The sequence below is a fragment of the Eschrichtius robustus genome, chromosome 5, assembly GCF_028021215.1.
Source record: "Eschrichtius robustus isolate mEscRob2 chromosome 5, mEscRob2.pri, whole genome shotgun sequence".
Classification (NCBI taxonomy): domain Eukaryota; kingdom Metazoa; phylum Chordata; class Mammalia; order Artiodactyla; family Eschrichtiidae; genus Eschrichtius; species Eschrichtius robustus.
This window is the reverse complement of record NC_090828.1, coordinates 12,008,949-12,022,326: the sequence shown is the minus strand read 5'-3', so window position 1 is coordinate 12,022,326 and position 13,378 is coordinate 12,008,949. Positions and strand designations below refer to the sequence as shown.

General features: G+C 42.5%; 1 protein-coding gene across 5 annotated transcripts in view; it reads left to right on the top strand.

The window, feature by feature from the left end:
- Window positions 1–13,378, top strand: part of RHBDD1 (rhomboid domain containing 1) — a 115,117-nt gene that overhangs the window by 42,029 nt on the left and 59,710 nt on the right. For all 5 annotated transcript variants that reach the window (XM_068544319.1, XM_068544316.1, XM_068544317.1 and 2 more), the window contains exon 4: window positions 11,307–11,395. In XM_068544319.1, coding sequence (XP_068400420.1) covers window positions 11,307–11,395 — 89 coding nt within the window. The remainder of the gene's footprint in view (window positions 1–11,306; window positions 11,396–13,378) is intronic.

Below are 13,378 nucleotides of genomic sequence, written 5' to 3'. Positions count from 1 at the left end.
CTGTCTGCTGTCAGCCAGAGTCTCAGTTCCTTGACACTTGAATCTCTCCATAGGGCAGCTTCCTTCATCAAAGCCAGCAAGGAAGAGTCTGCTAGCAAGGCAGAAATTACAGTCTTATGTAACATAATCATGGAAGTGGCATGCTCTGTTCTATTGGTTAGAAACAAGTTGTAGTCCCATCCATGCTCAGGGAGAAAGGATTTATGAAGGGCGAGAATACTAGGAATCAGGGATCACCAGGCCCATCTTAGAATTTGTACACCACAGCTTCATTCTCAGGAAAGCTCTCTCCACATGGTGACGGAGTTGACCAACAGCTCCTGTCTTACATCAACGTAAGGCTAGCAGTTCTGGAGAAGATAGAGCCACATATCTCCTCGGCATCCATATATGTACCTGTTCCTTACCAGTCAGGATTCTTGATTGAAAACAGAAATTAACTTGCATATTTAACCACAAAAGGACTTATTAGAAGGATACCAAGCAAATTCTAGAATTGTTGAGAATTCTGAAGTTTTGGGCTGGAAAAAAACCTGTGAGAACTGGATGGACACTTGTGCCATTGCCACTGCTTCCTTGGACTCTCATCACCATATTCTCAAGATTAGGAATGAGGTGTATCTCATTGGCCAAGCATCAGTCCCACGGTTGTGCTCTAGCTGACAGGAAAGGAGATGAGGGAACACCTGCCCTGCTTGGGCCTCCATCAGAGGTGGAACTGTGTATCTTTAACTGTGACAGTGTTCCTCAGATGAGCCCATATGGGTCTTGTGGCTTCACCGGGGTTACTTTGTCTATAGATGTTCAGCATAGCATGTTGTCTTGCATAAACGAATTCTACTCTGGTACGGGTGGTTTTCAGAACTTTGCAGCTGGTGGTTCTGTGCTCTTGTTCAACATTAACTGTGCCTTACAGGCACACCAATAAAGCTGCTACAGGAGCAGTATGTGATATGCATGTCATGCCCAGGTCTCTTGAGTCATATAATAGGTGGGGCATTCATAGTTAGAATTTTGATTCAGACCAGATTTAACCACAAGTAGTATTTACCTTTTCTGAAATTGTAGGCTAGCTTTATGATGCAGTTTTGTTTCCCAGTCTTTCTGTTGGATTTAGGGATTGAGGGGTTACCTTAGCTCTTTACTGTCTTCATCTTTGACTGTGTGTATATGACTGTCTTGAATATGTGGGTACATTAGCTAAATTATCATGTTTTTATAAGAACAAAGAACTTGTAAATCCTTTGAAGTAAGTTCATATGTTTCCTTGCATGCATTTTCAAAGCTATACCTACTTCTCTTGCAGCATTTCAGAATATATTAAGACCAACTTCCCAAGGAGGGAAACAGATGTCACTTCTGTGGGGTACTTTGTAGGGTGAAGAGTCTTGCCAATACTCAAAATGTTTTTCTTATTGGCCTACTATGCCAGCCGAAATCTCATTAGAATTTGAATTTTGGCTTAAGATCAATGGTCCTCAACCTCAACACGTGAAAATCACCTGGGGAATTAAAAACAGCATAATCAAAAAGTAACCCAACCAACACAACAGTGTCAGGGTCCCACTCGAGAGCAGTTCTGCAGAACTTCTGGGAGTGGAGTCCAAGGAGCTGTAACTTTGAGCATCTCTTTAAGAGATTCTGTTGTGTAGCCAGGACTGAGAGCCAGTGGATTAAGATCACCGCCTGCAAGGGCATCCCGTCCATTTGTGTTCTGGTGTGTACTAGCACAGTGTAGTAGTTACTGCCACAGCTCACAGTCGAGACTGTTCCTTGCCATCCTCTCTTCCTTGTGTACCCCATGATGAACTCGCATTAATCGGGGTCACCTAAGCCAGTCTCTTCCTGCAACCTCAAAGAGCCCAGCTACCATAGGGCCATAGGATTTCCAGTTATGACACGGCTTCTGAAAATACCTCCAAAAGGCCGATTTGTGTCATAACAGTAGCATATGTTAAAATCAGGCTATAAACAATCCAACATCTCTTTCATTTTACATTTACTTTCTGGAGGTGATGTGCACATAATCATTCATGTGGTATCCAGAAATATTTTCGTCTGTAGTAATAGCAGATGGCAGAGTGGTTTCACGTGCCAAGCTGCATTTATTCTGCCACAGCGCAGTGTGGAAGTGATCATGGCCTCTTCCGAACAGTCTCGCTCCCCACGTGCGTGTCAGTTGTGGTGGGAAGTTTTCTTGCGTATCAGTTCAATATGTTGTAAATTTACTTGGAATCCTTGGAATTTGTGCATGATGTGGTCACATGAGGCGTACTTCGAAAAGAAATATTTTTGGGGCCTAATGATTAAAGGTCATCAATTCCACAAACATTTAATAAGCATTTGCTGTGTGCTAAGCTAGTGGTTTTCCACTGGGATAGGTCACATGGTCCCCAGGAAGGATCTTGGACATTTACAGGGCTGTTTGTAGGTGTCACGATGATTAGTGGAGGTGCTACTGGCACTTGGTGTGTGAGGACCAGAGGTTCTAGCTGCCCTGCAGCACGCAGGACCGTCCCCTTCAACAACAATGTCCTGCACACCGCACACCCCAGTCTGTTGAAAGGACTTTTCTGTAGGTGAAAAACCTGTTCATGATTATCTGAGCCTAAAACCTGATTGTGTTTTTCATATAAACACAAAGATTTTTTTTCTTTGGCATAGATTTAATATACAGTGACTTTTCCAGGAAAATTGTAAATTGAATTGTAAATGTAACTGAAGGGAAAATTGTGTTATACTTTGCTTTATTTGGAGTCAAAAGTTAGTTACCCTCACGTAAGATCACGTGACCAGTGGAACCCTGCCTGTGGTGTTTGAGTCACAGAAAGCCCATCTGTACCTCCCTGCATTTCTTAACCTCACCTTCGTGCAGATTCCGTACATAGGGGCAAGCAAAGGATGACTTTATATGTCTTCTGATGGTGTTCTGCCTCAACGTTTATAAATCATAGTATTTTACTATGTGAATTAAAATTTTCTTTCTTAATTTTTACAACTGGGGCATTGTGTTGAGTTGAGATTGCACGTGTTTGTTTTGTCTGTGTTTTTAAAAGTATGTGTGTAGGTAAGTTATTTATAAATTCCATTACAAGAAAATAGAAAGAGCATTAAAGAATATTTGGGTTTAAGGGGACATTGGGTGTGATAGGGTTGGTAGCCAGTAGCTTAAGCAGCAGGGCAATGGCAGAAAAATCAGCAGACAGGGAAGGTCCTTAAATGCTAGAGGAACTCAGACTATACTGCAGGAGCCCAGAAGCAGCCCCTGCCTTGTCCTGAGGGAAGGCGGACCAGGAAGGCTGTTTTGCTAGGGCTTAGCTGGGCAAAGGGAATAGTGCATACAAAGTTGCAAAGAGTGGAAGCATGGCTTTTGCAAATGGCTCAAGCTTGTGGTGGGGCAGGACTTGGGGGGGGGGCGGTGCAGAGCAGATGGGGAGATTTGGGGCAATTGGAATCTACTCAGCAGTGATATGGAAGATACAGGAAAGGGGACTCTAGGAGGTGTCTAGTTATGGGAAGAGTTTGGTGAGGAAAAGAACACCGGCCTCACGTACGGAATTACACTGACTCTTTAACGTCTGTCCTCCAATTAAGTGTACTGGGTTATTCCTTTATTTTGCATGTAATTTCACTTACTTGTTTCTTTCATTTAATTGGGCACAACTTCTCATTTTGCTTTGAAGGAGATTGGAATAACAACACAGTTTCTAAAGAAACTTATTAATACCACAAAGCTAGTGATCATGATTTTCATCTGGAGTTCGGTTTAAAAGCACTAGCACGTGCCACATGGGGGAGAGCTTTCTTGACGATTTACCCCAACAGCAACGAAAATGTTTAGATTTATCCGCCACAACGATGAGAGAAATATTGTTTTTCAAATGGGAGCCTTGCTCAGTTACTGTTCCCTTTATATTTCAAAAAAAAAAAAAAATAATGAAATCACTAAAACACTATTATAAGAAATTAGGAACAAAAAAAGGGGGATGTATTTTCCCCATATTATCTGTTGCTGTTTTTATGTATTTCCTTTAAATCTTGTTTTTAGATATTATACATATAATTGCGTGTGTATAATGCATTATATGTCATATACTTAAAGATACAATATCATGGTCCTATTGTATACAAATGGTCTAGGAGTCAAATAAAATGAAATATGTGAGCAATATTTTGAATCATTCTTCCTCTCAGTTTCCAACTTGGTATCCAGCTACCTACTGAACCCTAGATATTGCCATTTAATTGTCCTGCAGGCATCTCGGAGTAAACACAACAAAACTGAGCACTTGGGCTCTCCCCGCACCCTCCCCCTTTTCTCCCATCTTCCCCATCTCAGTAAGTGGTTCCCTCGTGCATCTCCTTGCACAAGCCAAAAGCCTAGCTTTCTCCCTTTCCCTCAACCCAACACTGAATCCGTCAACAAGTTCTTTTATCTCTGCCACCAAAACAGACCCCAAGCCATTCACTGCTCCCCACTCTTACTGCTGCCACCCTCTCCCAGGCCGCCACCGTTTCTCACCTGAGCTACACCAGCCTCCTTACTGATCTGCTTACACTGGCCATTCTTGCCTCTCTAGAGTCTGCTCTCTCAGCAGACAGGATAGATCACTCTTAAGAATTCTCCTGTTTTAAGCTTCTCCAGTGGCCTCCCAATGTGCTTATCAAACCACCCAAATTCCTCCGCATGGCACATAAGGCCTATAGGACCTGACTTTTCCCTGTTTTTCTAAATTCATCGCATGCTGTACCCCATGTCCTTACACCGCCTCGCTATACTCAGCCGCCTCATAGCCATCTCAGTGTTTTTAAAACACCAAGTTCTTCCCTGCCTCACAGCTCTTCCATATGTGCTTTTCCCTGCCAGAAGCACCCATCCTCACCTTGTGACCTGCCAGCTCCAAATCCTGTGGGTGTCACTTTAAATGCCACTTATGGAGCCATCCCAGACCACTCTAGGGAAAGTAGACTCACTTTCCTACACTTCCCACAATTTTCAGTTATTGTGTGTGTGTCTGTCTGTGTCTGTTACTCCCGCAAATCGTAAGATCTGTGAGGCAGTGACTGTGTTTGTCTTATTTATGTAGTAGTCAGTCAATAAATATTTGATGGATGGATGGACGGATGAATGAATGAATGAATGAATGAATGAATGCTACTTCCTTGAACCAGCTCATGGAATTCTCTTCCTGCCCGGCTGAGAGACATGGGCTTGAGAGCCAAGGAATTGCTGGGCATCATCTATTATATTGGAAGCTCTTTGGTAAAAGAGGCTTCTCCCACCTTTGTAATGCTTGTTTTTGTCCAGGTCATGTTTGTCTGGGACTGAAGTAAATGTCAGCAGTCAGCTCCCAGCCCTATGTCTGAGGTTGGAGCCATGTTTATTAAACTAACAAGAGTGGTAGAGGTTCCATTGCCTTTGGGAGGATGTAATACCGGAAGGTGACTAGTTTTTACTTCTGAAGCCAAAGGTGGCTGGGTGGGGCGGGACGGGGGCAGAATGAGGGAGGTATGGTAAGAGAAACAAAGAGGACATACAGACCAAGTCTCTCCCAGATTGCCGTTGCCAAAGACACAGGCTGGTGTGGTTGAATGACAGCATCACGGATAGAAACAGATGGCTTAAGAATAGTTTATCTTGGGAAGAAACAATACGATCAAGATTTTTTTGTAGTGGCATTCATTAAACCTGAAAAAATTCTTGCTACATCTTGTTGCTCTAATGCCAATCTGGGACCTTTTATTAAGATCCCCAAACCCCAGAGCTTCTGATCAGCTCAGTCCCTATCTGGTAATAGTAACTGCTTTTACAGGAGGAAATTCTGGAACGTACAGTACAAGAGGCCACTTCTAGGTGACTGCCTTTTACCTTGCCTTACTATCTTACCTTGTCCAACCCTGTGTCTCCATGAAGTTACGTCCTCAATGAGGTCATTTGCTCTGCATACACGGGAGATTGTGTCTTAGAGTAATTCATTTTCTGCTTTCTGAGCTGTGCCTGAGAGGGCAGCCTCTTCAACTGTGGGAAGAAGTTGCCATTTAACAGAGGACCTGTATAGCTTATCCCAGATTTCAATCATAGCTTTAGTTTTTGAGTCTTCAGCAGTGCACGTGACAGCAGGAACATTTGCATAAGCACATAAGGTAGCTCAGCCTTACAAATAGCCTGTTTAAGGAGTGAGGATCGGCCAATGCTGGCATTGTAGGAAAGAACATTGTGTGCTGTTGTTAATAATATCCGCATATAGTTTGTGTAACTAAAATCCACAATAATATCTTTTTTTCAGCTTTATTGAGATATAACTGACATGTAATCCACAAGAGTATCTTAATCTTACTTTTGCTCCCAAATTATCTTTCCACCGTCACCGTCCCTTATAAGTAATATGTAGCAACATTGATTTGATATTTGCTTTTTTTTTTAAAGATTACTGGCGACCTTTTTTGGTGTTTTGGTTTTTTTTAAATTTTATTTATTTATTTATTTATGGCTGTGTTGAGTCTTCATTTCTGTGCGAGGGCTTTCTCCAGTTGTGGCAAGCGGGGGCCACTCTTCATCGCGGTGCGCGGGCCTCACCATCGCGGCCTCTCTTGTTGCGGAGCACAGGCTCCAGACGCGCAGGCTCAGTAATTGTGGCTCACGGGCCCAGCTGCTCCGCGGCATGTGGGATCTTCCCAGACCAGGGCTCGGACCCGTGTCCCCTGCATTGGCAGGCAGATTCTTAACCACTGTGCCACCAGGGAAGCCCCCTGATATTTGCTTTTCATCTTTTTTTCTTTTTTCTTTTTTTTTTTTATAGTTTTTTCTATAAACATGTATTGAGCTCCCACTCTGAGTCAGGAAATACACAAGTGCTGCACGTCTAGAGGTCCATAGGACAAAAAACAATGGCTGAAGATTTTTCAGAATTACAGAAAGACACGAGACCTCAGATTGAAAAAACACAGCAAATCTCAAGGAGGGTAAATGAAACAAATCTACACCTGGAATGATTGTTCTATAATGATAGTAAATCCAACACAAAGGGAAAACCTCAAAGGCTGAGAGAAAAGACATTACCTGCAGAAGAATGACTGTCCAATTGACAGTGCATTTCATAGCAGCAGTAGTAGATCACTACACTTATCAACAAAAAAGGATGCAGAAATAAGGACCTTCTCGAACATACAAAGACTAGCAGAATTTTTTAGTCTCCGACTTTAACTGAAAGAATTACTGAAAGTTGGATTTTAGAAAGAAATAAATTGAACCCAGATGTAGGTTCCCACCATTAGAGAGCAATGGGCCAATAAAGAAATTGGACATGTTCATAAACTTAAGTAATCTAAGTAAATGGCTGCCTCTGTGTTAGGATTTGAGTATAAACAAAATGTTTTTCCAATTGAGTATATAACTGCTTAGACTTGGTGCTGATGTTCGAAATTTTTCTGTTTGTGATGAAATGTTTTTAGGCAAGGATTTTTAGTGAGAGGTCCATGGATAGGACGCAAGCTATCTATGAACTTCTTAAAATTATAAGTGACATATTTTGTGTATGTGTAGTCTTTCTGCAGACAGGATTCATGGCTTTTATCAGATATTTAAAGGGGTTTAGAACCTGGACAAGTTTAAGAACTACTGGATTATGGTATTGTCGTCCCCTATTAAGGTGAAATTACATCAGTACTTAACTTGCTCTGATGTTGAGATAGAATGATATGAATTTGAATACTGGATCTGTCAGTTACTTTGTGGAACTGTTGAGACCCTGGACAGATGATTTGCCTTCTCACAGTAGTGTGTACAGTGTACGACCTGTGTAACCACACACAGAAGCAGTGTATCTGGCTCTTGTGACCTCTTCGCACCATCACAATCAGTGTTTGATTATAGCTGTTATGATTTTCTAAAGAGAGTCACTATTGAGCTATCAGAAGAAGTAAAGCTTCTAAGGGATCAATTTTAAGCTATAATAATAGGCTTAGTGCTGTTGTTCTGTTAATTGAGCACATGTTTTGTGTAATACCTTGTCCAAGTGTGCACAGGGGAGGGAGGGGAGGGTGTGTTGTGTTCAATCGTTAGCTCTCCCAGTGAAATTTGATACAAAAACAGCTATTAACTGGTGACCGGTGTGACTTGTGTTTTTAGAATACAGTTGTAATATACGTTAATATGTGCGTTTTATGTGTTATTTTAATTCCACTTCTCCACTCATTCAGTAGTTGTTTACTGAGTGTTAGTGTCAGGCCATTTACTGCACCAGGTGTGATCATGGATGTAGCATTGAATATGGTGGTTCTGTTTCTGAGGAATTACCTTAAATTAGGATGTGGGGAGGCAGGTCATCACCAAATCCTCAGTCCCAGCCTAAGACCTGCTTAGGTCAAGAATAAGCTGTTCCTAAGAGCAGGGTTTTCCCAGCCTGCCCCTTGGGGTGTCAGCCTGAAGGTATAACTAAGAACAGAGGAGAGTGCATGCCTTCCAGGAGGGCTTCTATGGAGCCACGGGCATGCTCAGACACCACAAATGTTGAAGCGTGTTTAGCATGTATAATTATGATCATAATAACACAGTGTGTTTCTAAAGCTGTTACATTTGAAGGTAGTTCCCAGCCACTGATCAGCACCCAGATGTGTCTTCTTCCCCCGAAGCCCAGGGCCTCCTTGTGGCTTCACAGCACCCCCCAGGGGTGGGGATAAAGCGCCCTAATCCTAGGACTGGGGTGCCCCATCCTGCTGGGGAGAAGGTAGTTCCCAGCTCCATTTCCTGTCTGCAGGTCTGTTTCCTCTCTCAGGACATGGAGTATCTCTTAGAGGGCCAAGAGAGGTAGTTGGTCGCATGGTTACCTACGGCGTGGAGCAAGTTAACATACCTCTTGAAACAAGCATATGATTCCTTTTTTCATTGATGGTATCCTCCCCTTTGTGTGTGTAATGTTGAGAGGTTCTCAGTTTTGACTGAATAAGATCATTATCTCTTCTTGTTTTTTATTTTAAAAGAAGCACACTAATACAGAGCTTGAAGAAAATGATAAGGACAGCAAGAGCGTCGAGTTGGGACTTTTGTGGAAAATGCTGAATGTTGGCAGATAATGCTGTGTGGTCTCTGGTCTGCCAGCCTCCCTTTCCTAGTTATTTGCAATTAGATTATAACTCAGACTTCTACAAACCCATTTAGAGAGAGAAAAAATTCATTTAACTATACTAGACTCTAACTTGTAAATGAGATTCAAGGTTGATTGTTTAATAGGTTGGGATTTAAAATTGAAAATTTTCTTCCTTGTCATTTTATATCTATATGATTCACCATAAAGATTGGCTTAATAAGTTTCAAAAATATTGATGTATTTTATTCTTTTCAGTTAAATTGAGGTTACTGTTTTTAAAAAACTGATTCTGGCCTCTTCTTTGTTTCCCTCAAACTACCACTTTCTTTGCCATTCCTAGAACTAGTTGGAGAGTTTATTTAGCCTAAAAATAGAATAAAATAAGTACAATTTTGGTTCTTTTTTGGAAAAGCTAAAGGAAAGCACAGTTGATACTATTCTTCCCTGAAAATGGGAAAACTGAGTATCTGATCCCATGTTTTTATTATCAGGTTAAACATACTGTGAGGTAGATACATTTGATGAAAATAATAGCTGTCCTGAAGGGATAATTGTGTGTGTGTGTGTGTGTGTGTGTGTGTGCACGCACGCACAAATGGTGTGACTTTCGGTGTGTGTAGATGTACGCAGGACCTTATTTGGGCAATAGTGTGATCGACTTGGCTGTTGGGAACAAGAGGCAGTGCCGTCCTGTCTACAGAAAGCTTCCTTTAGTCTTTTTCTCTGAAGTGTTCCCTTGCCTGTTCCTTTCCTGAGAACCATCAAGTCTTTCCCTGGCTCTGAGATAATGACAGTCACTTGTGGCTGCCTTGCTTGTGGCATTTAGGGCCTCTTTCCCCTGTCCCCTGTGGCCGTGGTCACAAGGTGTATTGCACTTGATTCTAGGTTTTGCGTGGGTGACAACAACGTCAGTGCCACGGTTCGGTCACTGCCATGGCACAGCCAGCACTCTGAGGTTCAAGATGCAGCGGTTTTAACTTGCCTCCTGGTGCTCTTGGTGAAACCATCCTGGGACACTGGAATCATGCATTCAACACATATTTGAGTGTCTGTCCTGTGCCAGGCACAGTCCTCGGTATATGAAATACATATGTGAAAACCACAGAAGTCACTGTTCTCTTGGAGTTCACATCCGGCTCCTTGGTAACTTTCAGTTGCCAGGCAGCAGAAGGAAAGAGCAACTCTTCAACTGGGACGTGATTTTTTACGAGAGGGGTGCTGTTCCTCCTAGCCTTGTGGTCACCAGTGAGCACGTGGGGGGCTCTGGCAGTGGGCTGTGGGGATGGGTTTAGCAGGAGGTGAGGGTGGAAGGAGGAGTTGGGCAAGGCCAGGTGTTGGGAGGCCTTGACTGCAGGCTAGAGCGTTCTGTCAACAGAGAAGACGGTGATCCCCACAGGATGGCAGTGACATACATGACCTCTGTTCTGGGAGAATAACTGATGGGAGGGTGTGGGCTGCATTGAGAGGAAGAGCTGGGGGGCGGCAGAGAGCCCTGTTGGATGATCTTCTTTCATTTACTCTTTTACTCATTCAGCATATACTTAGCTGAGGCTTGCCTTGTATTTGTATTTAGAAGTGATTGCCAATCTTAGATGCTATTTTAAGAAGAGTGGAACCAACTTAATGCTCTATCTCATCTTTCAAGCTTGAAGTTTACATTTTTGGGTTTTCTTGGCTGAGCGACTGAAAGATGCATATTTGTAGCGGGGCTAGGGGGGCCCAGTGTGGACATCTCTTCTGCCGAGTTTCTCTTGCTTTCCGCCTCACTAGTCAGGGGTGGGTAAAAACGTAGCGGTCTGCTCTGCGGTGAACACAGATAGCTCCCGTCCCTCACAGTGGCTAGCTAATTCAAGATTTAATTCAGAGAAAATGCGTTTCGTGTATGTTTTGTGATAAGAGCTACAGAGAAAAAACTGGAAGAAGTGTAATGGGTTGTCTTAACAAAATGCCTCCGCTACTCTGAAGGAGCCAGCCCACTTTTCTTGGTCAAGGAGGGATATTGCCTTTTAAACATGTCACGGTTGTTATTCACTGTACTTTTTTTTTGGTAAGATAGGAAATGTTGTTCTTGGGACTAAGTTAAATGCTGCTCAGCGTGAAACACGTGATGTAGAAGAGAGCCTGCAGACTGTGACTAATTGACGCGCCCCGGGCTGATGAGAAGACGGTCTCTAGTACGCAGCAGAGCAAACACTCACGAAGGCTTTCCTTCTCCCCTAGGACTTCCTTCGCCGGGCATCTGGCCGGGATCCTTGTTGGACTAATGTACGTCTGCGGACCTCTGAGGAAGATCATGGAAACGTGCTCAGGTACAGGACGGAACATTTTTGGCCTGACAGGTTGGAAGTTCATTTTAACGGGAACAGAAGCATCTTCGTTTTAACGGGAATCTTCATTTAATGGGAACAGTTCCCTGTGGTTCAACTTAGGAGCTCCCTAATAGGCTCTTTCTAAGCCAAGAGGTGAGCCAGCTGGTGCTGGTCCTCACACTGCTCCGAGGAAGAGGCTGCAAACCCCAATTTTAAACCTGAGGCTTTCTTAGGGGACAAATAGCGGTGCACACGTATACCCACAGCATTATTGCTACTCACCAAAAACCATGATTTCCTTGAAATTTGGAGACTTAAAGCAGGTTTAAAATATGCTTTCTTCTGTAATACTCCATGAATTCAAAGTACAAGGAAAAGTTAAAAAAAGAAAGACAAATCTGTACTGAAGTGCAAGGCCAGTATTTTAAAGAATTCAGAATGACCACTAGGTCCTTGGCAGGTGAGACATATATTCATATGGCCAAACCAAGTCTGTTATTGCTTGAAGCGTGGCTCCTGCTTTTTAATTAAAAGATTTTTTTTCATCTAATTGATGCTCAATGAAAATACTTTATTTTATTTAGAAACCTATGAATGTTTTGGATCTCTTAATTGAAAATGCTATACTGGTCTTGACTTAGAAGGAAACTATTGATATTTTGCAAACACTTGTTCTATAGACCATATGAATTCCAATATTTCATCTTTTTTTTTTTAATAAATAAATTTATTTATTTATTTATTTTTTTGCTGTGTTGGCTCTTCGTTGCTGTGCGCGGGCTTACTCTAGTTGCAGAGAGCAGGGGCTACTCTTCGTTGTGGTGTGCGGGCTTCTCATTGCGGTGGCTTCTCTTGTTTTGGAGCACAGGCTCTAGGCGCACGGGCTCTGTAGTTGTGGCTTGCGGGCTCAGTAGTTGTGGCACGTGGACTCTAGAGTGCAGGCTCAGTAGTTGTGGCACGTGGGCTTCAGTAGTTGTGGCACAGAGGCTCAGTAGTTGTGGCTCACAGGCTCTAGAGTGCAGGCTCAGTAGTTGTGGCAAACAGGCTTAGTTGCTTCGCAACATGTGGGATCTTCCCGGACCAGGGCTCGAACCTGTGTCCCCTGCATTGGCAGGCAGATCCTTAACCACTGCGCCACCAGGGAAGTCCCCAGTATTTCATCTTTTATTCATGGGAAATCTTCTGAGACTATTTTACCTTTTCTTGAGCCATAAATAATTTGTTTTCACAGTTTGTGCCAGTGACTGGTATTCTTGAGAACCATATGATATTCATGATATTAGAAAGCTTTCCAAGCATTGTGCTGTTGCCTTTATTAGCTGGTTTTATTCACTTTCTGGTGATTTTTACAGATTGTGTTGCATCTACGCAGATTTTTATTTTCCTATGTTTGCCTATTACTGTGTTTCTAGTGTGTGTGCTTGGAAGAGGCAGCAGGAGCTTCCTTTATTGAAAATGTCCAGTTTTATTATATTTTTGATACAACTTAATTATGGAAATCTAGTAGTGAGCTTTGTTGCCCAAATGCTCTCAGTGCTGACAAAGGAAAAGAAATGATTCTCAGGAGTCTAATGTTTTGTTTCCTTTTTCTTTGTGTGTCTGAGGATTAAGTGGTTAGTAAAGCTTTCTACAGACATATTATGAAATTTAGGCAAGTATTTTGGTTTTAAAGAGGATTTTCCCCCACAGTTATAACATTTAAACTCTTAGTTTCCTTCTTAAAACCTTGTCTATTTTCTAAGGAGACTTACTTTTATATCATTCTATTTTCAGTGTAATACAGTAGAAAATTAAATGCTAAAAGTTGAAACATTCAGTGCTATTTACAAATGGCCTGCAATCTCTCTGCCGTTATTTCTGGTGAAGCCGGAGAAAGATCTAGAGTGATCTGAGAATTGGGGTGACACGGGAGCCCTGTGGAAAATAATCAAGTACGTGAAGGCTGCTGTCTGATAACTCCTGGGAGAGGAGCATCACACTGAA